General features: G+C 50.3%; 1 protein-coding gene and 2 long non-coding RNA genes across 8 annotated transcripts in view; 2 read left to right on the forward strand and 1 right to left on the reverse strand.

Moving 5' to 3' along the window:
- ARVCF (ARVCF delta catenin family member) overlaps positions 1-27,451 on the forward strand; it is a 352,355-nt gene that overhangs the window by 221,015 nt on the left and 103,889 nt on the right. Inside the window, exon 1 of one of the 6 annotated variants that reach the window (XM_072599779.1) lies at positions 17,932-18,361. The exons of the other annotated variants lie outside the window; for them this stretch is intronic. Within the exon in view, the coding sequence (XP_072455880.1) occupies positions 18,341-18,361 (21 nt within the window). The 5' untranslated portion in view covers positions 17,932-18,340. Of the gene's footprint in view, positions 1-17,931; positions 18,362-27,451 lie in introns of those variants that run through there. 6 annotated transcript variants of the gene reach the window in all.
- Positions 965-17,371, reverse strand: LOC140498960 (uncharacterized). The gene is made up of 3 exons (XR_011965224.1): positions 15,311-17,371; positions 8,314-8,458; positions 965-1,471 (listed from the first exon to the last, which is right to left on the reverse strand). It is a non-coding gene; the product is annotated as an uncharacterized lncRNA (long non-coding RNA).
- Positions 21,388-26,646, forward strand: LOC140498961 (uncharacterized). Its single transcript, XR_011965225.1, has 2 exons — positions 21,388-25,289; positions 26,238-26,646. It is a non-coding gene; the product is annotated as an uncharacterized lncRNA (long non-coding RNA).

The raw sequence follows: 27,451 nt of genomic DNA on the forward strand, positions 1-27,451 counted from the left end.
TCTACGGATGCCTTTTCAGAATAACATTTTTGAATGTGTAAAATAAAATCCATAGGATTACAAAGGAAACCTACTGTATTGAATATAGTTATAAAAGCAAACTCAGAGGTCTCAAGTTAAGTAAGAACCCTTGGTCTAGACAGAAAGGACTTTTGGGTATGTATAACCAGACATCTGTATTGCTAAGTCACAGGTGGACTGTTATCTATGCCAGTGGATGATGCAGCCACACGGGAAATTCCCAAATATAAAAGCACAAATTTCCCGAGATTCCCATAATTTGTTCATAAGGGAGAGTTGGATTGGTGCAGAGCAGAGGACTGGGCGGAGAATAATAGTGAGGAGTTTGAGAAGGGGTGATCCCTTCTGCGCATGGGCAACAAAGGGAAAAAATGCCTGGAGAGAGTAGGGTCTTGTCAAATCCACTCAGCTAGCATTTATTAAGCACCTGCTGAGTGCCAGGTACTGTAGTGAGCACTGCCCATTCCAGGTTGGCCAGAGCATTAACTACCTGCAGAATCATGTGAAATGAGGTTGCACAGAAAAGCTGTTCAGAGCCTGGTAAAAGAAAGCTTTGATGGCCGACATCAAAATGATAGAGAACCCTGCAGGCAGGGGGATCCCATGGAAGGTTTGTGAGCAGGCAGGTGACAGTGATGTAACCAGACCTGTGCGTTAGGAACGCCAGCCACGCAGCATATGGACAGACTGGAAGAGGGGGGAAGTGGAGTCAGGGAAGCCAGGAAGAAGGTGTCTGCATCAGAAAACCTACAAATTGATATTTATAAAGTGATTAAAAGGCACAGTACCTGGCACATAGTAGGATCTTAATCAGTGCTTCTTTCCTTACCCTCTCTAGGCTTCAGTTTGATTGGCTCATAGGATTCCACATTTGAACTGAACAGAACCACCAAGGTTCTTCTCATTTTTACTAATGAAGAGACTGAGGCCTGGGGTCACATAGTCAAGTTAAGTCAAGTCAAGCATTTATTAAACACCTACTGTACTCCAGGCCCTGTGCTTAAACACTGGGGATACAAAGAAAGGCCAAAGTGAATCCCTGCTCTCCGTCTAACTTCAGTAAGGTCAGAGGTACGATTTGAACTCAGAGACTGGACCATCAGCTTGGAGTCCCAGGATCTCAGGCTGGCTCTCTCTTGCTCCCACTCTTGACCTGAGGGTCCAGGGCCGGGTCCAGGGCCTGGCCCAGGGTGGCAGCCACAGGCAGCAGGAGGGAGGGCTCTGGGTCTGGCCTGAGTGCCAGATTGATCCCCTGGTTCTGGATTGCCCGTGGCTGAGTCAGCCCTGGGTTTTTCTCCTGTGTGGAGGAAGGGCTCTCTGCTCAGTGGGGTATTTGGGAGCTGATATAGACCCCCTGAGCCAGCCAGATCTGTTCCACCTCCTGGCCCGGATTGAGAGCTGGGGAGAGGCCCCAAGGTGGCGGGAAGAGATAGGACTTGGCTGGATCTGTCTGAACAGAGCAGAGAAAACAAAATCAGGGAATGGGCATGACATCACTGGTCACCAACCAGAGCCAGCTCCCTCCCAAACTAAGCCAGCCTCTCCCTCACCATTGTGAGCTGACTGCTTGGTGGGCTGGCATCCCAGGCTCTGAAGGGGCCTCCCAGAGCCTCGGCCCTGGCAGGGAGGGGCCCCATGCCTGAATGAGGACCCCCCCCCCCAAGAGTCATCCAGCCCTTGCTTGGATACCGCCAGGGAGGGGAGCTCACCACCCCGTCCTGATAGCCAGTCTACACTGGCCTTCCTCCCATGGCTCTGGGGCCAAGGAGGGCAGGTCTGAGCTCTCCTCTGTGTGGAAGCCCTTCCAATGTTTGGATAGTGGTTGTATTCCTCTAAGTCTTGTTCTCTGTGGGTGAAACAAAGGGCATCCTCAGGGTTTGAGGTTCAGGTTCATTGATCTGTTCTAGAGTCACTAAGGACCTTAGAGGTCATGGACATTTTGTTCATAAGAAAACTGAGGTCTAGAAGTTCCCTAGGGGAGGTCATTGGGGGGATTTGAACCCAGGCCCTCTGCCTCAAGAACCAGGGAGCTTTTCACTCCCTGGATGGGGCCTCAGAGACAGAGTCCCATCTATACCTGAGTTAGAATCCCCTTCAAAGTATCCTTGAGGCGTAGGTTTCCCCCCACCCCCCACCAGGAGATCTTGCTCCCAGAAGCCCTTGGAGCATCTCCACTAGTCAGAGCAGTTTTTCTTCCTATTAAGCTGAAATCATCCTCTCCCCAGTTCCGCCTCCCCTTCCAACTGCCCCCCGGGAGAGAGGTTGCATAGAACTAGACTAATCCCTCTTCAGATACTTGAGATCTGTGATGTATCTCCTCTGAGTCTCTGTTCTTTTCCTGCCTAAACATTCCTCATGTTCTTTCAACCAGTCTTCAAATCAAAGCTGTAACTAGGGTGGGATAACCAGGACTTAGTCCCAAGGCAGAAAAATTTAGAGGATGCTGACAGCATCATCCCTGGGGTTACTTCTTCCGTGAGCATCCATACGCATTTGTTAAGTGCCTACTGTGTGCTGGGCATGAGCTGGACACTGGAGACACACATGCAAAGTGTGAAACAATTCTTCCCATCGATGGCCAGTCCCTGGCCTCCTACCTCCCCAAAGCCTACCACCAGCTGTCCTTCAGCAACACAGAACCCTGCCAGTCCTGTGGGACAGGCTGACTTTCCCTTAACAGCTGTACTCCAGGTGAACTTATCCAACCTCCCCCACCTCCCCCTTGTTCGAGGTACTAAAATTCCTAGTTAACAGCTCTGTCTCTCTGGGTCACCTTCCTTTGGACACTCTCCAGGTTTTTATCAGTGTCCTTCCCAAAATGAGGCTCGGGGCTGACTAGAATACTCTGGACGTGACTGGGTTTCAAGCCATGCAATCTCCTTGTCCCTCCTCCCCCAATGCCCCTCAGCCTGGTCACCCAACTCTGGCCCCGTCCAGCTTGTCAGGAACGCATGTTGGATTTCCTGTGTGGTTCCTTCCATCCACTAAGTCAGCCTTAGCAGACAGATGAGCTTGGGGGATATCTGTGACTGAGAAAAAGTCATTACCCAGTTACTCTTCTGGTGAGGAGCCTTTCCTTGTTTAACTCGCCAGACTTCCAGTGACTTACACGGAGCCCATCACCAGACCCCTCCACAACAACCATCCTAGCCTGAGTCTGGTCCAAGATCTGCTTGAGCTGCAGTAGACAGATGGACAGACAGACAGATAGATAGACAGACAGACAGACAGGTAGATATGATGGATGGATGGATGGATACAGAGATATGTGGGTAGAGAGAGATGATGAATAGGATGGATGGATGAATGAATGGATGGAAATAGAGAAAAATAGATGGTAGAGAACTAGACCTGTAGATACAGGAAACAGAGAGAGCGCATCCCCAGGTAGGAGCGTGCCAAAGTCGGTTAATGCCTCCTTGATAGACTGTTTTTAAGTTTTCAAGGTGAGCACTCACATCTCTGAAGTCATAAACATTCTGTAAATCAGGCCTTGACTTTCATGTTGATTGCTGCCTGTGATGGACAAAATGTTAATGATGTAGATTACTCTTGTAAACTAACTGGCAGACATTTCCCAGCACCTTGTAGGTCAGTATTTGGTCATGAAATATTTATTTAATGTTTACCATGTGCCAGACACTGTGCTGAGAGATGGGAATACAGACACTCCTTGCCCTCAGAGCTTCATCCCAATTGGGGAGGAGAGCCCATGGCAGGGACTAGAAGGGGCCAGAGTAGGGGACGGCCAGGAAGCAGCATAAAGGGCAGACTTCAGACAAGGAGAAGCAGACCTCTAGGACTCAGGGTCGGAGTCCAAAGTTGGGGAAGCAGGAAGAGGGCAGGGATGTAGTGGGGATGATGATTTGAGCGTAAAGGAAGGGAACAGGCATTGATTGAACACCTGCTGGGTACTAGGCACTGTGCCAAGCACTTTATTTTTTTTTTAATTATTTATTTATTTTAAGTTTTCAGCATTCATTTCCACAAAATTTTGAGTTCCAAATTTTCTCCCCATCTCTCCCCTCCCCCCACCCCAAAACGCTGAGCATTCTGATTACCCCTTTCACTAATCTACCCTCCCTTCTAACATCCCTACCTTCCCTTATCCCCATCTTCTCTTTTGTTCTGTAGAGCAAGATAAATTTCTATACCTCATTACCTATATTTCTTATTTCTAAGTTGTATGCAAAAACAATACTCAACAGTTGTTCTTGAAACTTTGAGTTCCAACTTCTCTTCCTTCCTCCCTCCCTGCCCATCTCCACTTAAAATGCAAGCAATTCAATATAGGCCATATCTCTGTAGTTTTGCAAATGACTTCCATAATAGTCATGTTGTATAAGACTAACTATGTTTTCCTCCATCCTATCCTGCCCCCCATTTCTTCTATTCTCTCTTTTGACCTTGTCCAACCCCAAGAGTGTTTACTTCTAATTGCTCCCTTCTCCCATTTGCCCTCCCTTCCATCATCCCCCTCACCCTGCTTATCCCCTTCTCTCCTACTTTCTTGTAGTGTAAGATAGGTTTTCACACCAAATTGAGTGTGCATGTTATTCCTTCCTTGAGCCAAATGTGATGAGAGTAAGCTTCATTTTTTCCCTCTCACCTCCCCTCCTTTTCCCTCCATTGAAAAGTCTTTTTCTTGTCTCTTTTATGAGAAATAATTTGCCCCATTGCATTTCTCCCTTTATCCTTCCAATATATTCCTCTCTCACCCCTTAATTTTATTTTATTTAAAAAATTTTTGAGGTATGATCCCTTCCTATTCAACTCATCCTGTGTGCTCTCTCTCTCTCTCTGTCTTTCTCTCTCTCTCTCTTTGTCTTTCTCTCTCTCTCTCTTTGTCTCTCTCTCTCTCTCTCTCTCTCTCTCTCTCTGTGTGTCTGTGTGTGTGTGTGTGTGTGTGTGTGTGTGTGTGTAGAAACGTTTCAAGAGTTACTAATATTATCTTTCCATGTAGGAAGGTAAACAGTTCAACTTTAGTAAGTCCCTTATGATTTCTCTTTCCTGTTTACCTTTACATGCTTCTCTTGATTTTTGTGTTTGAAAGTCATATTTTCTTTTCTGAACTTGTCTTTTCATCAAGAATACTTGAAAGTCCTCTATTTCATTGAAAGACCATTTCCCCCCTGCAATATTATACTCAGTTTTGCTGGGTAGGTGATTCTTGGTTTTAATCCTAGTTCCTTTGACTTTTAGAATATCATATTCCATGTCCTTTGATCCCTTAATGTAGAAGCTGCTAGATCTTGTCTTATCCTGATTGTACTTCCACAATACTTGAATTGTTTCTTTCTAGCTGCTTGCAATATTTTCTCCTTGACCTGCGGACTCTGCAATCTGGCTACAATGTTCCTTGGAGTTTCTCTTTTTGGATCTCTTTCAGGAGGTGATTGGTGGATTCTTTCAATGTTGATTTTGCCCTCTGGTTCTAGAATATCAGGGCAGTTTTCCTTGATAATTTCTTGAGAGATGATGTCTAGGCTCTTTTTTTGGTCATAGCTTTCAGGTAGTCCCATAATTTTTAAACTATCTCTCCTGGATCTATTTTCCAGGTCAGTTGTTTTTCCAATGAGATATTTCACATTATCTTCCATTTTTTTCATTCTTTTGGTTTTGTTTTGTGATTTTTTTGGTTCCTCGTAAAGTCATTAGTCTCCATCTGTTCCATTCTAATTTTGAAAGAACTATTTTCTTCAGTGAGCTTTTGAACCTCCTTTTCCATTTGGCTAATTCTGCTTTTGAAAGCATTCTTCTCCTCATTGACTTTTTGAACGTCTTTTGCCAATTGAGTTAGCCTATTTTTCAAGGTGTTATTTTCTTCAGCATTTTTTTGGGTCTCCTTTAAGCAAGGTGTTGACCTGTTTTTCATGCTTTTCTTGCATCTCTCTCATTTCTCTTCCCAATTTTTCCTCCACCTCTCTTACTTGATTTTCAAAATCCTTTTTGAGCTCTTCCATAGCCTGAGACTACTGAATATTTATTTTGGATGTTTGGGATACAGAAGCCTTGACTTTTATATCTTTCCCTGGTGGTAAGCACTGTTCTTCCTCATCAGAAAGGATGGGAGAAGATACCTGTTCACCAAGAAAGTAACCTTCTATAGTCTTGTGTTTTTTTCCCTTTTTTGGGCCTTTTCCCAACCAGTTACTTGACTTTTGGGTTCTTTGTCAAGAGTGGGATATACTCTGGGGACCTGTAAGATCTCAGTTCCTCCAAGGTGGCACTATCAAACCTGCACATTCATCTGGGAGCAACCAGAAACTTTTGTGCCCAGAATCTGAGAGTAGTAGAATTTCCTCTGCAGAACAGCCTCCCCTCCAGTTCCACCAGACCAGCCCTCAGGGCTGAGGTTCAGATCAGCTGCTCAGTTCCCCCAGAGGCTTTACAATGAGGCCTCCAACAATGAATGTCAGCTGCTGCCTGCTGTGGGAGCTGCCCAGAGCTATGTGGGAGGACCCTGCTCCCTTCTTGGCCTTACTGACCTTTGCCACCTGTGGGCTGAGGGATCTGTGAACCGCCACTGCCACTGTGTGGTCAAGGCTGGGCTGGGCTCCACTATGCCTCCAGTATGACAGACCTTTCCCGTTAGGCTTCCAGGTCACCCTGGGCTGAAAGTCACCTCCACCCTGTTGTTCTGTGACTTCTGCTGTTCTAGAATTTGTTGAGAGTCATTCTTTACAGGTATTTTATGTGCTGTGGGGGAAGAGCTAGAGTATATGCATCTTTATCCTCTGCCATCTTGGCTCCATATATGCCAAGCACTTTCTATCTCATTTGATCCTCACAGCAACCCTGCAGGTAAGATGCTATTATTATTCCCATTTTACAGATGGGAAAACAGGTGAAATGACCTGCACATGGTCACACAGCTAGCAAGTGCCTGAAGTGGGTCCTCCTGACTGGTCCAGCATGGTGACCACTGAGCTGCCTTCTGCCTCTGTGGACAGCTCTGTGAAACATCAGAGTGGAAGGCTGTGCTGACATCCTTCCTAAGGCAGGATGAGATGAGGCTGTGATACCCAGAATGGAATAGGGACCGTGGGGGTCTATCTCTTGCCTCTCTCTCAACACAGCCCAAGATCATGGTAGCTTGACCATGTCACCCTCTGGGCCCACACTGACCTTGCAGCCCACTAAGGCCCTCTGTATCTTTCAATATAAGCTGCCATCATTGTACTTTATCACCACTTTATAATGAGCCCTAAAAAGTTAGGATTTTAGTAGGTTTCCTTTAGACTTTATCATGATTTTTAAAATAACATTATAGGGTTTTCTTCCATTCCTGTGGGGAGAACTTCCGGTATGGAGCAAGAAGGGGTGAGGTATATTCAGAATGGGAGGGAGAAGCCTGGGGAGGCAGAGGGAGAATTTGCCGCCCACTCCTGACCCTGCCTCTGGCTGTGTGACCCCAGGGAAGACATTTAGCCTCGTGAACCTCAGTTACCTTAACTCTAAAACAAGAAGAGACACCTGTAGCCAGTACATGTGTCCCTTGGCCACAGGTAAGCTCACCAAAAGCATGGCTGTGATCATGTGGAAGCCCCTTAGGGCAGGGTCACTGTCTCCATCTCCTAACACAGGGCTTAGGCACTTATTAATTGATGGGTGGGTTGATTGGATGCTCTATAGAGGTTGATTGTTTTTAGTTGCTAAGTTAGTTGCTGTTAAGTCCATTTTGGCAATCATGGAGGAATCATAAAAAGTGGGGCTGGAATCTCTGAGGGAAGAACCCACAAGGGCATCTGGCCTCACTCTTAGAACAGTCTCTGTCACATAGTAGGCACTTAGAAGGAATGCCATTCACAAGATCCCTGACAAGACAGTGTGGTGCAGTGGGTGGAGCATGGGGTCCTAGAATCAGGGAGACTGACTCAAACACAAGTTATGTGACTCTGGGAGAGTCATTTGTGGAGACTTCAGCACCACTTCAGGGTTTCAAATGACAGGCTAAAAAGCTTGGACTTTATTCTATAATGATGGGGAGCCATGGGAGGTGTTTGAACATGGGAGGGACACATTGCACCAAGCTGACTCATAGCGGAAACACTAATGAAAAGCATTCCAGGGGCTCAGGTCTTTGTCCCCAGGACTGATCACCACTGAATTCCCATTTCACCTTAGACACTTAGTTGTGTGACCTTGGACAACTCTCTGTGCCTCACTTTCTTCCCCTGTAAAATGAGGGGGGCTGCGTTAGATGCTCCCCAAGGCCCCTTCCAGATTCAGAATCCTATCACATCTGGGGCCCAGCAAGGCCCTGCTGAGAGCCAGCCTTGTTCTTCTTACCACATTCAGCTGGGATCTCTCACTGGAGCTGGAGGGTTCATTGGCTTGTGGAGGACTCCCCGGGTCTGGTCTCAAGGGTGACCACACTCTCTTCCCTCATCCCTGCATCACTTCTCCTTCCTCTTCCTCCTGGCTTTATCTCTTCCTCCAAAATGGAAAGAGTATTGGATTTAGAGCCTGAACCCATCACTAACTGCCTGTAGCCTCAGTTTCCTCATCTGTTAAATGACAGGGTTGGACAAGATCACCCCTCAGGTCCCTCTAGCTCTGAATCCTCTGATCCTAAGTCAGGTCTCCTGACTCCAAAGTCTAATGCTCTATCCATCACAATCAATCTCTATTAAGCTCCTACTCTATGCCAGGAGCCATACTAAGCTTGGGAGATACCCTCAAGGAGATTATATGTTCCCAGGAGACATATCACTAATTATTATCATTGTCATCATGATTATTGGTATAGCCAATAAAAATTGAGCATTTACTATGTCCTAGGAGCTATGCTGACCACTTTATAATTAGTCTTCTTTGATCCCCATGACAACCCTGGGAGGTAGGGGCTATCATCATACCCATTTTACAAATGAGAAAACTGAAGCAAACAGAGCTGAAATGACTTGCTCAGAGACACAGATAGCATGCCTGGGAGGCTGGATTTGAACTCAGGCCTTCCCGACTCCAGGCCCAGGTCTCCATCCACTGTGCCTCCCAGCTGTCATATATATCAAACAGTTATAGAGCACCTACTATGTGTTACATAGTAACAAGTTTACATCAGGGTTTGGGAGGAGTGCCCAAGGTGACCTCTCCACCTCACCCCCCATTTCTCAGGTGCCCACTGCAGCTTCATTTGCAGGGGGCTATGTGGACAGACTGTTTCTCTAAGAAGACCCAAGATGGTCTCTGTGGGTGCGGGGTGGGGACCTTTGATGTCCTGAGGAGACAAAGCATCCTTTAAGAAAGTGGCTGTGGTCCCTGGACAGGGCCAGACAGCCCCATCAGAGCCCGGAACCCCCTGCCTTTAATCACTCCCCCATGGGCATCTTTCCCCCTTGGGAAAGACCCAGAGCAGCTGCAGAGATCCCAGTCCATTCTCCTGTGTCTGCTGGGAGAGGACCAAGGCAGCCAGGATGATATTTAAACGCTGAGATTTTACTTCTTTCCAAATGACCATCGAGGGGTGTCCCCCTTCCCCAAGGTCAGCTTGGGAAGGACTGGTTCAGGGAAGCCTGACTCATGAATTAAGTATTCGGAGGGACCTTAGGAGTCATTGAGCCTTGCCCCATCATTTTACATATGTGGAAACTTTGGCCCAGGAGATGATTGATGGATGGATGAGTTGTTAAATGACTTGCCCAAGACCATGCAGGCAGTACATGATAGACCCAGGACTCAAACTCAGGCCCCTTGTCTAAATTCAAAGTTCTCTCTATTGTCCCACACCGTCTCCCTCTAAAGCTGGAAAGGCTGTCAGAGGATACTGAACAACTACTGCATTTAGGGGTGCTTGCCAACCACACCCAGGGTGAGGGACTGAAGGAAGCTGTGCCTTGTTGGGGCCATGTTGGGGCTTGAGATGGAGAATGACAGGAAGGTCAGGCATGGAGCTCAGCTGAGCCACCAAAAGTGCTAAACCCTCTCATCATGATGCCCTAGGCCAGAGCTTCCATTGGCCTACCCTCATTACAGCACTCTGAAAATCATTTGAATTGGGTGACGTTTGACAATTACTGAGGATCAAAATATGAGAGCTTGACAGGGCGTTGGAGACTCAACTACTGCTGATTTTATAAATGAGAAAAAGGACGGAGACAAAAAGGGGCGTGACTTGTCCAAGATCTCACAGCTCCTGTGGCGCCCAACCTAGTACACTCTCTTTTACAACACGTTGCTTAAATCTTTTTGTTTCTAATTAATAAATTTTGTCTTTAGGACATGTTTTCTTTTAAAAACTTTTTTTCAAACAATGATCCTCTTCAATCCCACCTCCCCTACCCATTGAGATGGTAAGAAAAACAAAGACCATGTTACAACATTTATGGTCAAAGCAAAATCCTGCATTGGCCACATCCAAAAGAACTGTATTTCCATCTGTTCTCTGGGTCCATCACCTCTCTGTCAGGTGATGCCTTGTTGTGAATCCTCTGGAATCAGGGTCACTGCTTCCATTTCCTCTTATATCCCTCCCCCTTCTCCACTCCATAGTGCCATCCCTTATAACAAAAAGTTAAAAAAGAAAGAAAAGCATTCAACAAAACCAGTGAACACATCAACCATATCTGACAGTATATGCAGTAATCTACCCCCATAGTCCGCCACTTCTGCAAAGAAAGAGGAAAGTGTATTTTCTCACTCCTTCTCCAGAGCCAAGCTTGACCATCATATTTACAGAGTGTTCTGTTTTCTTTTCTGTTGTAGTCATGGAAAATATTCCTCTCCTGGTTCTGCCTGCACCACTCTGCATCAGTTCATAGAAATCTTCTCAGGCTTCTCTGAATTCTTCCTAATCACTTTTTACAGCACCCTTCCCCAATCATGAGTGACAACTCTGTTTCCCATTTTTGGAATAAAACAACAACACTATTGTAGTTCTTGTCCCCTAGATTTGACCCAATTGGGGTATATACTTGGCATCCCTAGATATAGGATCTCAGGTTTGGATAGCATTATAACAAATTGCTGTCAGGCATATTCAGGCCAATTCAGAGGTTCACCAGTGATATCATGATGTTCCTATCTTGCCACAGCCCCTCCAGCATTGACTCTCCTTATCCTTTGTCATCTTTGCCAGTGTCCTGACTGTGAAGTGAAATATCAGAGTCTTTTTGATAAGCATTTCTCCTATCTTAGTAAATTTGGGCAGTCTCTACTATGGGGGTTATCAGGTAGCTTAAGCTTTCTATCTGTTTCTCACTCTGTCAAGTATCTTGTCTTTCCTTAGGCTAATATTAATTAGCCTATATTATTAAAAATATAGAATTACAAATATCTATTAAATAATATTATTTTAATTAATTAAAATATATAAAAATTAAATAAACTATAATAAAATTAATTGTTCTTCCACCAAGCACTGTTTGAGTACATTTGGAGATATATAGCCAAAGCCCCACAGATAGTGAAGGTAAGAGCAGAGATTCCAATCTAGCACTTGCTCTGAACCTGGGGCAGCTAGGTCTGGAGTCAGGGAGACCTGAGTTCAAATCTGTCCTCAGAGACTAACCCATGTGACCCTGGACAAATCACTATTTGCCTGTTTCCTCATCTACACAGTGAAGATAATAGTAGCACCCACACCCTAGCATTGTTGTAAAGATCAAAGCAGATAATATTTGTAGTTTAGCACAGTGTCTGGCACACAGTAGGCTCTTTATAAATGTTAGCAATTGTTATTTGATTTTAGCTACCTGTGTGACCACAGGCAAGACCCTTACTTCATTGTGCTCATCTATAAAAGGAGGGAGTTGACTTAGATGCCTGCTGAGTCCAGAGTCTCCTGGTAGTAATGTCAGTGGTCTTGCAGAAGTCATTCTGCACTGACCATTCACCCTAGATAAGTTCTGAATGAGTTTGTGGAGAACTGAGTTAAAAATCTCCTTTGTGACTGGTCCTGGCCTTGGGTTTCTTTGCTTTGTGAGTAGGAGACCATCATGTTAAGCTCTTGGTTTTTCCTCTGCTTCTCTCTGGCTGATCAGAATAGCAGGTCCTGGCCTTCTTCAGAATAGAACTCAAGAGGGAACCTCAGAGGAGGTAGACAAGCACATGATGCTAATGAAGACTATAAATGCCCCCATTTCTCTCGCACCTAGGAGGCGGGTTATGGTATAGGGAGGCAAGAGAAACTCTAACAGGGAAAGAGTCTTGCCTGGGATTGGAAAGACTGGTTGGCATCAGAAATGGGATTCTGTCTAGGAGGCAGCAGGACCTGACTTCAGATCCTGCCCCTGATGATTACTGTGTCCTTTGAGTCCCATCACTGCCCTGGGCCTCAGTTTCCTCATCTGTAAAATGGTGGGGCTGATGGTCTCTTAGGTCCTACAGCTCTAAATGTATCCCCTTATGAATCCATGAGCCACTCCCTGCCCTGGGCCTCCATTTCAGATTGGACTACATGGCCTCTGAATTCCCTTCCAGCCTTCCATCTGTGGTCCTAGGGACTTAGGATCCATTGGAAGGGTTCTCAGCTCCCCACTCCTCACTCCCTGACCTGAAGAAACAGAGTCTTTACCAGAAGTGGTGATCTCTACCAGACCCCGCCAGGCTATCCTTAGGAGAGATGGTTGGCATCTATCTGTGAGACTTAGTGAGTTCAAGGACCTCCAAGGATTAGAATCCTCCAATTGGTAATGATCCCAGCTGCCCCTTCACATCCACTTTAAGGTATGATGCCCCTTATGGGATCTCTGTCTCAATGTCCTCCAGATTCCACTTTAAGGTATCTAGGGATGGGGAGCTCACCACCCCCAAGGCATTCCATTTTCTTAATGTGCCATTCTAATATTTAGGAAGTTTTCCCTCTTATTGAGCTGAAATCAGCTTCCCAGAACCTCCCAACTATTGTTTCCAGCTCTTATCCCAAGGATCAACTGTTGACCTGTTACTGTGAGGATTGTTAGTGTGAGAAATAGAGTCACTGTGTCCATGCCTGGGAAGACAGAGCCAGAGGACCCACAACTGAGGGAGCAGATCCATGTACCCACGGCGTGGGAGGCAAAGCACAACCTGTGACCTGGGAAACAGAAGCCTGAGTCAATGACCTGGGAGACAAAACTGTGGGTCCAGGATGTGACTGGCCTGTAAGACAAAGCCAGGGCCAGTGAACAGAGACCAGAGCTTGTGTCTGTGGCCTGGGAGGCAGGAGCACTGAGTTTGTGACCTCAGAGGCAGAACTGTGGGGCCCTTGGTCTGAGATTCAGAAGCCTCCATCCATGGCCTGGGAGGCAGAACTGAGGGGTCTTTGACTTGGGAGCGGAAGCAGGGGCTCAGCATTCAGGTATCTGTGTATTTTGTCCCAGAACCCTTGGCCTTGGGCCTTGGCAGGCCTGCAGGGTTGGAATGCTGTCCACACTCAGAGAGCTGGGTCAGACTCCTGTTTGGCAGTCTCTGGGCTCCAAACGAGGTCATTTGAAAAAGCAAAACTCAGCAAACGGGCTAATCCATGACCAGCTGGCCTAACTGCTGCTGGTATTTGGGGAAAGGACGAGAAGCAACTGAAATAATGGACCTCTGGCAGCAGGCGAGCAAGCTAGTAAGCGGCCTAGAGGGTTCACGGGACTGTCTGAGGGTCTGACAGGCACTTGGCACCCACCAAGAAAATACTCCAAGTTCAAATCCTGAGTGGAGCCCTGCCCCAGGGCTTTGAGGGAGTTCAATCAGGGGAATCTGCAAAGGGAACCATCTCACCCCCTTTTCCCCCTGCTCCTTACTAAACCTATATTTACCCATGGAAATGTGTGCTTCAGGGCACACAGAGGCTGCCTACCCATCAAAGCATGGGGAGCGGACGGGAGACAGATCCCAGGGACCAGATATGGGAGTAGCTCAGGGTCCCAGCATGGGCAGGGAAGGAGCCGAGGACTTTCCAATGGCTCTCACATGAAATGAAAAACACCCGAGATAAAGCCAACCTACCTCCCTCTTTCTCCCTCTGTCTCTGTCTCCCTCTCTCTGTCTCTGTCCTTCCCTCCTTTTCTTTTTCTCCCTCCCCCTTACAGTTACTGAAAAAAGCCCCCAGATGGAACCATTCACACATACACACACACTCCTCTAGAGGTGTGCTATCACAGGGAGAGACAGAGAGAGAGAGAGAGAAGGAAACAGAGAATGGGGGAGAGAAAAGGAGAGACAGAGAGAACGCTAGAGAAGGCAGGTCCCAGCACCCAGTCAGGGTCTGGGGGAATGGGGGAGGGGGGTCTTGGAAGCTGGCACGTTCTCAGATGTGGTGATAAGAGTCAGAGTCACAAGTCAGTGTGGAGGGAAAGTCCCTCCAGTGATGAAACCTCTGAGTCCTGGGGCGTGGGACAAGCCATTCCTCCTGCTCTTGGCCTCAGTTTCCTAATTTGTAATATGAGGAAAGGGTCTCTTTCTCTACTTGCCCCAATTCAGTTAAATTCAAGAGACTGCCTCATCCCTGGTGCACAGGGTGAGATGCCCATTTGGGATAATACCTGGTAGGAATCCAAGGGGATCTGGGGCTGGAGGGGACAGCAGATGCCTTCTAGGCCTGGCCCCTTCTCTTACAGAAGATAAGGCAAACCCAGCTAATTCAAATACATGCTCTAACATGATAAGTGGATTAGATTTTGGGGGCTGAGCACAGTGCTCTGAGAGGTCTGAAGAGGGAGCTCGTTGTCAATGGGGGCTCTGGGGAAGGTTCCAGGAGGCTGTGTGTGTGTGAGCAGGGAGAAAGAGAGGATTGGGGCCCTTCCTTTGGTCTCAGCCCCACTCAGGAGTGTCCCTGGGTGAGATTGATGTTGTAGCCATCCCTGAAAGGGGCCCTGGACTTCTGTTTGGAGCTTTAAAGTGACAAAGGAAAGGGAAAAGACTCGAGGTTCTATGGAGCACCTTAGTTGGCCAGAGACCCAGGAGTTGGGTGGTCAGGCTGGGCCCACCCCAGTGGGCACCAGGGACTGCTCCTGGGGTCTAGAGCTAGGAATAAGCAAGAGGAACAGAGGCAGGGGGTGCAGGGCCCTTAACCAGAAGATAGATGCTCCTGCAGGCTCAATTTGGTTGGTGGGCCCAGCTTCGGACTGTCTCCCCTCCCCCAGTCCATCAGGTTTTCTGGGAAATTTCTAATGGGGTCTCATTTGGCTGCCTCTAATTAACCTTGTCCAGAGGATGGATCAGCACATCCCTGAGGACCCCATGGGTCGGGGGTAGGGAGGGGGTGGGGTTTGTCCTATGAGGAAAATAACAGATAGCGTCTGTGGGGGGTCTGGTCAACCCTCCCAGCTCTGACATTCTCTGTTCTAAGGCCCCTCCCCACCAGGGCCCTTCTCACCTCTAAACATGATAATTCCCAGGTGTCCCAAACCTGGCTTTGGGTCTCCTTTTCCTCTGTAGGCCTCATATTTGAGCCCTGGTCATTCTTCATTTCCCATCCCCTGGGAGCTGGAGCATGGACCTCTCTGCCCCAGTTTCCACGGCTGTTTTTACTGCTGAGTCGTGAGTGCCGTCCAAAGGCCTCTGGCCAGGTCACTGCTGTCAGGGCCTTGTGGGCCTTGGAGAGAGTACTCATCTCTCTGGACCTCATTTTGCTGGCTCTGCTGTGTAAAATGTTCCAGAGGCTTCCAAAGTGCTTTTCTCTGGCCAGCCTTGTGTGGGAGGCAGGGTCAGGATCATTCAGTGAAATCCAAGTCAAGTCTGCAAGCTTTTATCAATGACTTCCTGTGTGCCAGACCCTGGCATAGGATCTGGACATTGCCAAGAAGGTCCCAAAAGATCTCTGCCCGCAAGGAGTGCCCATTCTAGGGGGGAGATTGAATGTCCATAACTAAGAACATGCAGGATCCATAGATGGAAGTTAGTCTCAGAGGAGAGGGCTGCAGTCCTGAAGGGACCAGGAATGGCACCCGAAGAACAGGGGGTTTGAACTGGGTCTTGAAGGAAGTCAGGAAAACTCGGAGGTGATGGGGCAGAAGGAGGGGGTTCTGACTGTAACAAAGGCATGGAGGGTTGAACTTGAAGATCTGCAAGACCTGTGTTGCTAGAATACCCAGATTGTGGAGTCAAGGAAGGTGTGAGAAGACTGGGGAGGTAGGAAGGGTGGGACAAAGTATAACAAGTTTTAAATACCAAAGGGTTCTATTGGATTCTGGAGGTACTAGGGAGCCCCAGGAGCTCCTTAAGCAGGAGAATGGTGTGGTTAGAACTATGAAACTTTAGAAACAGCACCTGGGCGGCTTCGGGATGAGACTGAAGGCTGGGAAATCAGTTTGAAGGCTTTGTGTAGTATTCCAGGTAGGGCCAGGCTACTACTCTGTGCCAGGCTAGGGCACCGTTCTTAACTTCTAGGAGGTAACATTTACCTCTGGAGGAGGTGAGGAGTGAGTGCATCCCAGGTCTGGGGACCTGCAGCACGGGCAGGAGATGGGGAATCCTGTGTACTTGGTTGGAACTTGGAGGGTGAAGGGGTGGATTGCAAGATGATAAACTTGGAGGCAGGACTGTTTTCCACTTGTCATTGTATTCTTAGTGGGTGATTGAAGGCAATGCTTCCATACAGTCAGTGCTGAAGAAATTCTTGTTGATTGGCGAGGGGATGCTTAGCCTGCAGGCTAAGGGACCAGAGAATCCAGGGGAGAGGCCGATCTGAAACAGGGGGGTGGAGGAGCCCGAAAAGGCAAAGACCATGGACTGGACAAAGGGCATGGAGCTAGAATCGAGATTTGGCAGCTGATTAGACCTGGGGTAGGGGGTGAGGGAGAGGGAATAGCAGACAGACTTGGTGTAAGGTGGCAAACGAAGTTGACTAGAAGGATGCTCTAACCTTGGAAAGAGCAGCTTCCACTGAGGGATGAGGTCTAGCTTCACCCGACTGAGCCAGTGGGCACCTCTGGGTGTGGGCCCTCCACTCTAGTAGGAGGGAGCGCTTAGGGTGGCTCAGGGCCCTGCCCACAGAAGCACCCAACGACTCTGTTCTAGACTGACAAATCTTCAGGACCAAGCCCCTGAGTCCCACCGATGGATGGTCCTCTCCCACTTTTCCTCTTTCTTTCCTATCCTTCATGCTTCGTCTGCATCACCTGGTGGCCATCCGTTCATTTATTCTGCAAACACTTATTAAGCACCTACTGTATGCCAAGTACAGTAGTCTGAGTTGGAGGAAATGCAAGATTTGGATAAGATCTTGTTCCTAGCAGAGCTGCCAACTCATGCCAAGCTGGTACTGTGTCCTGGAAGGAGGGTAGGCACAGGGCAGTCTAGAGTCATAGCATTTTAGACCTGGACCTTAGAACCTCCAGCTCCTCATTTGAGAGATGGGAAAACTGAAGCCCAGAGAGGAGAAAGGATTTTCCCAAAGTCTAAAAGTGATACCAGCTCCACCCCTACCTCCCTCCTCTGGAAGTCATTCTCTGCTGGAATCCCCACCATCCCTCAGCCTGCTCTGCTTAGCTCCCCCCCCCCCAGCTCTCCGACCCCTGGGCCGGCCCACCTTCCCCCCTTTTTCTCCCCACCCTAACGCTACGCCTTGCCCCTTTCTCCCAGTGTCTCACCTCCCTCAGTCCCAGTCACTTCACTCTCCCTCCTTAGCTCTCCTTCCCCTCTCTCCTCCTCTCCTTTCTCCACTTCCCTCCTCCTTTTCATCTCTCCCTCTCCCTTCTCCCTTTCCTCTCTCCCCCTCCCTCCTCCTCCCCTCTCTCCCCCTCCCTCCTCCTTCTCCTCTCTCCCCCTCCCTCCTCTCTCCCCCTCCCACCTCCCTCTCCTGTCTCCCCCTCCCTCCTCCTTCTCCTATCTCCCCCTCCCACCTCCCTCTCCTCTCTCCACCTCCCTCCTCCCTCTCCCCTCTCCCCCTCCCTCCTCCTCTCCACCCCCCTCCCTCGCCCCGCCCCCCGCCCCCCAGTCTCTCTCCCCGCTGGGTGTGTCCAGCGGCCGCTTTATTGGCTCCTCCAGCTGTGAGTGTCTGTCAGTTTCCGCCCCCAAAGGGGACCGAGTTTGCTGAGCCGGGAGAGAGCGAGAGAGAAGGGGAGAGAGAGACAGACAGACAGAGAGAGAGAGAGAGAGAGAGAGAGGGAGAGAGAGAGAGAGCAGGAACGAGAGCGAGAGCGAGAGCGGGCGCGGGCCAGCCAGAGCCGGGAGCCGAGCGGAGCCCAGGAGCAGCGGGCCCGGCCGGGCAGCGGGGGACAGGGCAGGGCTGGGCAGGGGCAGCCGGGCCGGGCCGCTCCCCTCCCGTGCCCTCCTTGGGCGGAACGGGCTCGCCCGTGACAGCCCGCCCGGGGGCCGATCGCGGCCTGGGCCCCTCGAACCCCAGCCCCGCCGCCTGGGCCCCCCCGCCGTCGCGGGCCGGAGCCCGGCCCCGGCCCCCGCCCCGATGCCGGCCGAACTCACACAGGTTGGTGGCAAGTTCCCGGGCTGCGCCCCCGCCGCGCCCCCGCGCCTGGGCCGGACCCCACCCCGCCAGCCCCGCCCCTCGCCCCCGGCCCCCCTTTCCAGTCCCCGTGGTCCCGAAGCCCCAGCCAGAGACTCTTGCCATCCGAGCTCCAGGGCCCCCTTTGTCTCTGCTGGTGGTTTCCCTCCTGAAACTAGAATCCCCCGACGAGGCTATTGTGTGCCTTGGAGCCCCCCAGCCCGCCTGCCCGCGAGGCACCTCTTGGGCCCGGGGAAGGGAGGGGGGAGAGCGCGGGCTGCGCCCCACCCCATGCCCGAAGCGCAGCGCTCAGGAGCCCCAGGCGGTCTGGGTCTCTCGGCTGCCCCAGGAAGACTGGCCCAGGAGTTGAAGGATTTGGGCCTGGGAGGCTGGGCAGGGCAGGGCTGGGCCAGCCCCCCAGGGAGTGACTTCATCCTCCTCCTCCTCCTCCTTCTGGGGGTGGCGGCTGGTAGGCACTGCCAGCTGGGATGATACCCTAAGCATCCCCGGGCCCAGCTCCTCATCCCCCTTTCCACTCCCCCCAGTACGCCGGCCCCGGCTGCAGGGGGAAGTATTCCGTGCCTGAGTGTTGATCAGTGTTGGGGCTTTATGGGGGAAAGCCCACTTTGGGCTACACAGACTAGGCGGTCCTAGCCCGGAGAGGGGCTGGACGGATCTTCGGAACCAGCCAAGCCTCCTTTCTTAACTGCCTACCCGGGCGGGCCCTCAGGATGCGTGGAAAGCTATGCCAGCCCTTGGCTCTGGGGAGACCTAGGGCCCAAGAAAGGACTCGCCTCGGGTGGGGGGAATTAGGCGGGGAGGAAGCCAACCGAGCTCCCTCTGAGAGGGGCAGGGACTTGCATTCCACAGACCGGCGAATTTGGCAGAAAGTTGGGAGAAGGGACCTGCCCTGTGGGGGATCCTGGAATAGCCCCCTCTACTGACTTGGACAAAGGGTTTGGAGTGGAGGGAGGTCTCCGGAGGAGTACGGCATGCTGGTCCCTTGGCTATTTTTATGGCATGCTGGTCCCTCGGCTATTTCCGCTTGATTGAACTAAATAGGTTTTCCCAAGAAGGACAGCAGGTGTGTTGTGCCGACAGTGGGTCATCTTGACAGTGGGAGCCCAGAGCTCTTGCCCCACCACCCTTTGAGGGCAGAATCTGGGTGCCACCCGAAGGGATTGGGATGCCAGGCTGCACAGTTCTGGAGAGTAAACCAGGGATGAAGCCCCACCCCAGGCTCCACAGAGCTGACCAGGACCTCAGAGACCACCCAGGGCCCTTCCCAACAGCCCCTTGGGGCAGCCTCTGCTTGGAGACTTCCAGAAATGGGGGGCTCATGTCTCCCTAGGCAACTGAGTCCACTTGGGGGCCTCTCCTAGAGTTGGGAAGTTTTGTGTTCAGGGTTTGTTTTGATAATAGTCCCTCAAAAGCTGAACCAGGGCCTCCCGGGGTGCAAAGCCCATTGAGCCCTGAGTATCTAATCAGCTGAGGGCCAGGCCATTTCAGTCATGGGGTCTCTGTGAGAAACAGATTTCTCCTCAGATTCCTCTGCCCAAACAGGATGCTTCTCAAAGACCCCCTGGCAGGTAGGAAGCTTTAGTATTCAGGATGGAGAAGGAAATATTGAGAAGGAGGTATGCAGGGCATGGGACAGAGCTGCCTGCTTCCTGGCCCAATAGATCGTGTCTTGGTCTGGTTCGCCACTTTGCAGTCCTGCTCTGGATAACTGGCTGTATGACTTTGGACCTGTAAGCTGAGGAGGCTAGGCCAAAGCACCCCGCCCCCCCAGTTCTAATAGCCTGTGATTCTGTGGGGTTCAAACCTACTGTGGGGAGAAGCTGGGGTATCAGCTTCTGAGTTAGGAAGACCTGGGTTCAAGTCTCCTCTCCCCCCCATACACATTGTGGACTCTGGGGGAATCTCAACCTCACAGTGCCCCTGGCAACTCTCTTAAGACTGGAATTTGCTGAGCAGATGTCCCCCTGCACCCACAGAGGAGCTCTCCCACCCCCCCAGATGAAATCACAGGTCTGCTTTAAAAACCCAGACTGATCGAAACATGCTGAGTGACAGTGGGAGAGTCGATGAGCTTTTCTGAGCCTCAGGTTACCCTTTTGTCAATCAGAACGGAGAGACATAGGCAGGTTCCCTGGCTAACGTGCAGGGCTGGGAGTAAGGAACAGCAGGGTTGCCTCCAGCATTGAGCGGCTCCTTGGTCACAGGCTTGTGCCCACCTCATGTGGGCCTCCGGGGCTCAGATGAGTTATTGCAGGCCAGGCATCTGTGTGTAAACGTCAGCTCTTATCCCCAGACTCCCCGGAATGGGCCTTATTAATGTGAGTCATGATGTCATCCCACCCACACCTGAACCTCTTGTTCAACATTCCTGAGAAATGCGCATCCCTTGGGCAATGGGCAGCTCACTTCCTTTTCAGGAAGCCCTGGACACTTGGGGTCAGCTCTGATGGGCTCCAGGGGTTTTCCCTCAAAGCTTGTCTCTCTGGAACTTCTTTCCACTCAAAGCTTTTAGCTCGTCTTGGGAATCAAGAAGGATGAGGTTTCTATTCCAGTGTTTAGGAATGAGCTGAGAAAGGCTAGACCTCTGGGCCACTGATTGCCCACAGAACCTCAGGCTACAAGAACTGAGAGGGCTCGAGGAGGTAGCTGGAGAAGAACTGAAATCCAGACCTGGAGAGGGGGGAGAGAGAGAGATTGAGACACAGAGTCAGAGAGAGACTGAGAGGAGAGAGAGACAGAGAAACAAAGAGAGAGACAGCGACAGAAAGAAAGGAGAGATGGAGACAAGACAGACAGACACAGAGAAAGAGAGAGAGAGAGGGAGAGAGAGAGAGAGAGAGAGAGAGAGAGAGAGAGAGAGAGAGAGAAGAAGAAGAAGAAGAAGAAGAAGAAGAAGAAGAAGAAGAAGAAGAAGAAGGAGGAGGAGGAGGAGGAGGAGGAGGAGGAGGAGGAGGAGGAGGAGGAGGAGGAGGAGGAGGAGGAGACAGAGGAGGAGACAGATGAAGAATCAGGGACAGATAGACCAGGGGGATTGAAGGACCAGACAGGAGAGCCCAGTCAAGGGCTTTCTAAGAACCAAGTGTAGCACGTGCTCTGACCCCTTTCTCTGTGAACCGAGCCCACCAGGGTCCCTCTAAATGCCTCTTGGACACATTCAATGCTTGTTACCTGATTGCCTTGGATTTGCTCTTCTAGGATTATAGATTCAGAGCTAGAAAGTGATCTAATCTGACCTGTCATTTTCCAGATGAGGAAAGCTATCCCACTTAGGTGTCTTGCCCAAGGGTACAAAGTTAGTAAGTGGCCAGAGATGGAATTTCAACCCAGATCTTCCTGATTTCCAGTACGTTTTCATCTTACTGTGCTCCCTCTCCAATTCTCTTGGCCAGAGGATGGAAACTGGGAAAAGGAGCAGCCTTGTTCACTTGACTAAGACTCTCCTCTCAGGGAGGGGTCAGAGGTGGGGCCCCCTGCCTGCTGTAATGCCCCAGAGCTGGCAGCCTCTGGTTCAGTGTTGGACCCTGGTTTTGCATGGAAGTCAGGACCATGCAAGGGGTAGGACCTTGAACTGAGACTCAGCAAGGTTCTTGCCCCCTGCTCTATCCCATTTGCTGTGTGACCTCAGACAAGCCCTCGCTTTCTTTAGACCCTAGTTTCCTGATTTTCAAGGTAAAAGCTGATCCCTCTTAACTCCAAGCCCCCTTATCCTAGGATGTCTTGTGTTTCCATTGGGGCTTTAAAGTTTACAAACTGCTAAGAGATCAAGAGTACAGGTGTTTCTTACCCTCAACACTGGCCCAAAGTCACAGATCTGATTTCAAAGCTAATGCGTTTTCTTTGTTGATACTGGCCTGGGACAGTGGGGAGAGTGCTGGAGCCCATGAACTCCAGTGTTCTAAGTGTTTCTACTGATTGTATGCGTGTGACCTTGGGCAACTCACCTAGCTTTCCTGGACCTCAGTTTACCATTCTGTAAAATGATGGGGGTTGGGTCAGATGACTTCTGAGGCTCCACCCAGCTCCATATTTAGGCTCCTAGGTGTAATCTTATGCAAGTCATTTCACTGAACTCTCTGTGTCTCAGTTTACTGCTCTGTAAAATGAGTGGGTTGAGCTGAGTGACCTGAGTTCTAAACCTAGAAACCTTTTCTCCCACTGAAGTCCCTTTCACCTCTTCTGGCTGAGATCTCTGGCTGTTTTCCTGTCCCTCCCCCACCCCCAAGGTGTTGTGCAACAGTCAGCAGGGTGGGGGTGGGGAGGGAGCTGAAACCATGTATTGTCAGAAAATGCACCACCTGCCAAGCCATTGGTTTTTCCCATTCACTGTGTACCCTGGGGCTGGGCCAGCCCAGGGCAGGCTGGAACAAGGGCTCAGGGGCTCCTGGAACCAGCGATGCAGGCCTGGTCACCAGGGAAAAGAAAGCCTGGGGCTGGGAGTTTCCAGGAAAGGTCATGCCCACCCCACCCAGCCCTCAACTCAGTCTTGGGGACTTGGTGGGGGGAGGGGAGGGTGGAAGAAACAGGATGAAGCATAAACTTGAGTCTTATCTCTGCCATGAACAAGGTGTGTGACTTTGGTCAGGTCCCCAGCCCTCTCTGGGCCTCAGTCTTCTCATTCTAGGAGAGAGCAGCTCAGGATTTAGGGTTGGAAGGTTGTCAGAGATCCACTGGCCCCATTTCACAGAGGAGCAAACAGAGGCCCAGAGAGAGGGGTTAACTTCCTTGAGGTCACATAAGCAGTGGATTCCTTGCATAGGCAGCTCTGGAGTTCAGGGGTGGGGTCCACTCTGAGCCTGGGCAGAAAGCTCCAGGATCTCGGAGGACAGAGTCCTCAAGTACATCCAGGCAGGATGTGGAAGAGAAGGCAGCTGTGTGAGCTTACCTGGGCTCTCAGCTTCTTCCATTCATCTGAGAAGTGAAGGAGAGAAGGGTGAAGGGTGAGGTGGGGGGAGCTCTGACATTCTGCAGCCAGAGCAGGGACTGTCACCTCCCTGAGTCATGAGTGGGTGGAGGATGGGAGCCAATGCTGCATGCTGGTGGAACTGGGGTAAGCCAGGCAGCACAGAAAATCCACCCTGCTCTAGCAACCTCCAAGGCTGGTGTGACCTCCAAGGCTGGTCCGACCTCATGTCCTGCTATGCCCCACCCACACCCTCTTCTTGGTCCTGTGTTTTAATCCTACCTTCTCACTTCCTCATCTCTGCTTACACCATCCTCTGTCCCTAGAACAGCTCTCCCTCATCTCCATCTGCTAAAGTCCTTTAAGGCCAAGCTTGGGTGCTAGATCCTCTGGGAAGCCTCCCCAGAGAGCAGGGGAAGGGCAGGAATAAACATTTATAGAGCTCCTACTGTGTGCCAAGCCCTCTGCTAAGCGCTTTTACAAATATGATCTCATTTGATCCTCACAATGGCCTGTGAGGTGAACACTATTATTATTCCCATTTTACAATTGAGGAAACTGAGGCAAATAGAGGTTAAGTGACTTTTCCGGAATCACACAGTCTATAAGTATCTGAGCTCATATTTGAACTTGGGTTCAAACTAACTCCAGGCCCAGCTACCTGGCCATCCATTGTGAAGCCAGCATTATGAGAGGCTTACACACCAGTGCCTAGCAGGTGCTGAATAAATTTTTATGTATGTTGTTGGCTCATATGAAGGCCAGCTGAACAAACTCTTGGGATGGTTACCCCAGAGAAGACCATGCAATGAACACCTAGCAGAGGAGAGGCAACCAAGAGAGGCCTCCTAGAGGAGGTGGTGCTTGAGCTGAGTCTGAAAGAAAGCCAGGAACTCAGGAGGGAGGGCATTCCTGCTATGGGGGACAGCCAGTACAAAGGCACAGAGGTGGGAGATGTAGAGTGGCATGGATGAGCCAGGAGGAGCAAGCTGGCCACCAGAGCTGGTTCATAGAGTGAGGGGAGGGGAGCTGAATGTGATTTGAGAAGGGACCAGGTGGTAAAGAGCACTCAGGGAACTAGAAGCCTCAGAGTGGCCATGCTGACTTCCTTCAGGTATCCCAAGGGCCATCTTGGCAGGAGGGATGGGCCCTGCAGGGCAGAACCAGGATCAGGGAGTGGAAAGAGGTGACCAAGAGGATGATTGGGGCCAGGTGTCTGCTGTCTCTTCCTAACAAGGAGAGCTACCCCAATGTGGCATGGGCCACCAAAGACAGAGTGAGCTCCCAGTCCCCGGAGGTCTTCAGACAGCTGCTGGATGGCGCCTTGTCGAGGATAGCGCCTTGTCCAGGATAGCGCCTTGTCCAGGATAGCGCCTTGTCCAGGATAGCGCCTTGTCCGGGATAGTGGCCTTCGAGGCCCCTCTCAGGCCTCGCCAGATGCCAGAATTCTAGGATTCTGGATCTCCTGGCATCTCATCTTGACCACTGTGTGTTTGGGGGACCGTGAGTCGCCATTTTCTTGGTTCGGCTCCCGGAAAGGTGTTGGACTGCAGCCGCATCGTGTTTCCTTTAATCGCACTGTAACATACAGATTACATTTCTAAATTCAGAGATTACCCAGATGGTCGGGTTTTCTTCCATCCACCCTCATACGTATGTAGGGAAATTAATCTCTCCTTTGTAGCCAAACAGGCCTGCAGTTTTCGAGACGCCGAGATGTTGTCCTTTTGTGATTTGGCCAGGGACTGGAGCTGTGAGAAACAGTGGAGCATAGACGCTGCGCTGCTGGCTTGAGTTTCTTGGGGGAGACTGCCATATTCTCCTCCTGGCCAGCCTGGAAGAATGGAGGCCGGAAGATACGGGTTCTAATCCCACCTATGATGCGTGGGCCCCCTTTTCTAAATCTGAGAAGTCCTAACTGTCCTTTGACCTTGTCTGGTTGGATGGATGATGGAGCCTGGGACCAGTGGGGCCAGAGTTGGGGAAGAATAGGTCAGTTGTTGACCAGTTGGCCAATTCTTCCCAAGGCAAGGGCTGTCCATAACCTCATGGGGTTCCTTAGTGGTAGAGTAAGGGCAAGGATGATTATCCCCTTTTTATAGATGGGGAGACTGAGGATCAGATCAGTAAAGCAATCCCCCCAGGGTTACAAAGCAACTTTTGAATTCAGAACTGGTGGCTCTCCTTCTAGGGCCCCATCCCCTGTGCCAGGCTGGCTTTCCCCTTCTCTCTGCTAGGGCCACTGACCCCACTTGTTGCTGGGCACTAGCTCTGGAAGCCACTAGGGAGCGGGAGCTTGTAATTTGATCTGGGGCTGCCAGGGACCGGCAGGCTGCCGGCAGATCAGCCCAAGTGAAGTCATCGCCCATTTTTAGACGCTGTGAAGTCACAGATGGGCCTCCACTCTCTCCGTGGCCACCGCGTGGGATCGCACAGCATTTATTTGTGTACTCACAGAGAACAAGCTTTTCAGGCAGAGGCTCCGTCCTCCCCTCAGGGGCAGGAGCTGGGTGGGGACTGGAGCCTCCAACCCTCCATCACTTTGTCAGGCTGGGCTGTGGCTTTTGGGATTCTGGGATCCTCAGCTTTCGTGGCCCCAGGGATTAGACCTCTGGTTATTAGCCCTCCCCTCCATCCCCTTCTCTTCATCCTTCTGCATCCTGCCCAGGCCAGACCCCAGCACCTTGGGCCTGGGCTATTCCTAGAGCCATAAGATGGCTGGGCTGGGAGGGGCCTTACAACAGAGGGTTCCTGGGCTGGGGAGGGCCCCAGAACAGGGGATGTCAGGACTGAGGGAAGGGCCACAGAATAGGGGATGTCAGAGTTGGGAGGGGCCTTAGAACAGGGAAAGTCAGGTGTGGGAGGGGTTGGAACTGGGAATGTTAAGGCTGGGAGGGCCCTTTGAGGCCACCTGTATCTTACTACAACCACTTCCACTAGGAAGCCAACCTGCCTCTACTTGAACACTGCTGGTGACTGGGAGCTCAGTACCTGTGGGAGACCCGCCCACACCCCCCATTGCCAAGAAGGTCTTGCCAGCTTCAAGCCTAAATTTGCTCCTGGTTCTACCTTCAGGGCCCAGGCAGAGCAAGGCTCATCTCTTTTCTACGTGAATGAATAAATGAATGAAATAATAGCAGAGATGATATATGCTGAGCCCCTCACTCCCATGTGGCACTTTTGGGGCTTCCCAAAGCACTTTATTCTCTGTATCTTGCACGGGTAATGGTCTTTATGGGAGACTGTAGCACAGGGGGGAGGGGGAGAGAAGGAAGACCTGGGTTCCAATTCTAACTTGGGCTAAGTTCTGTAACAGATCTGAATCTATAAAATGGGTACATAATCCTTACCCTTGTCACTGGTTTCTTAAGAATTGAAAAGTGGTCTTAAACAAATAAAATCCCATTGCATCCTCTCAACAACCTTAAGAAGCAGGTGTTATCTCCATTTTACAGATGAGGAAACTGAGGCAGGCAGTGGCTTAGTGACTTGCTCAGGGTCACATAGCCACTAAGTGTCTGAGGCAGGATTTTAATTTAGATCTTCTGGACTGCAGGTCTCTTTCCCCCAAGCCACCAAGCTACCTTGCTGGGTTTCTTCATCTGTAAAATGTCCGTTATGATACCCAATTTGGTGAATAGCCACTCTACTTCCATTTTGTGCCAGTTAATGGTTACTGTTAATAAGTGCTTATTGGTGGATTATTATTCTTAAAAAGTGTTTGGGGGACTTGAGACCCTCAGGTGAGATTAATTCAAGAACAACTCCATAAGAGAGGCTAGGCCAGGGTTATTTTTTCCATTTTGCAGAGGGCGAAACTGAGGCTGGAAGGCTTCTAAGATCCTCTAAGTCCTATGGGATCTCCAAATACTCTAGGAAAATTTCCTAACAAAAGGGATACATTCTGTCCTCTTCTTCCTTCTCACCGTCCCCCCAAATCAGGCAAGGCTGCTGGCCATTGAGGTGAGCCCTGAAGGAAGAGAAAGATTCTGACAATTGGAGCCAGAAGTGAAGATTTGTATTCCAGGTGTGGGAAAAGGCCTGGGCAAATGCATGGAAGTGGGAGATGGCTGGAGAGGTGAACTCAGGAAACCACTAGTAGTGCACTTGGTTTGAACATAGAGTATGGGAAGGAGAATGAGTGAGATAAGAAT

The sequence above is a fragment of the Notamacropus eugenii genome, chromosome 4 (assembly GCF_028372415.1).
Source record: "Notamacropus eugenii isolate mMacEug1 chromosome 4, mMacEug1.pri_v2, whole genome shotgun sequence".
NCBI lineage: Eukaryota > Metazoa > Chordata > Mammalia > Diprotodontia > Macropodidae > Notamacropus > Notamacropus eugenii.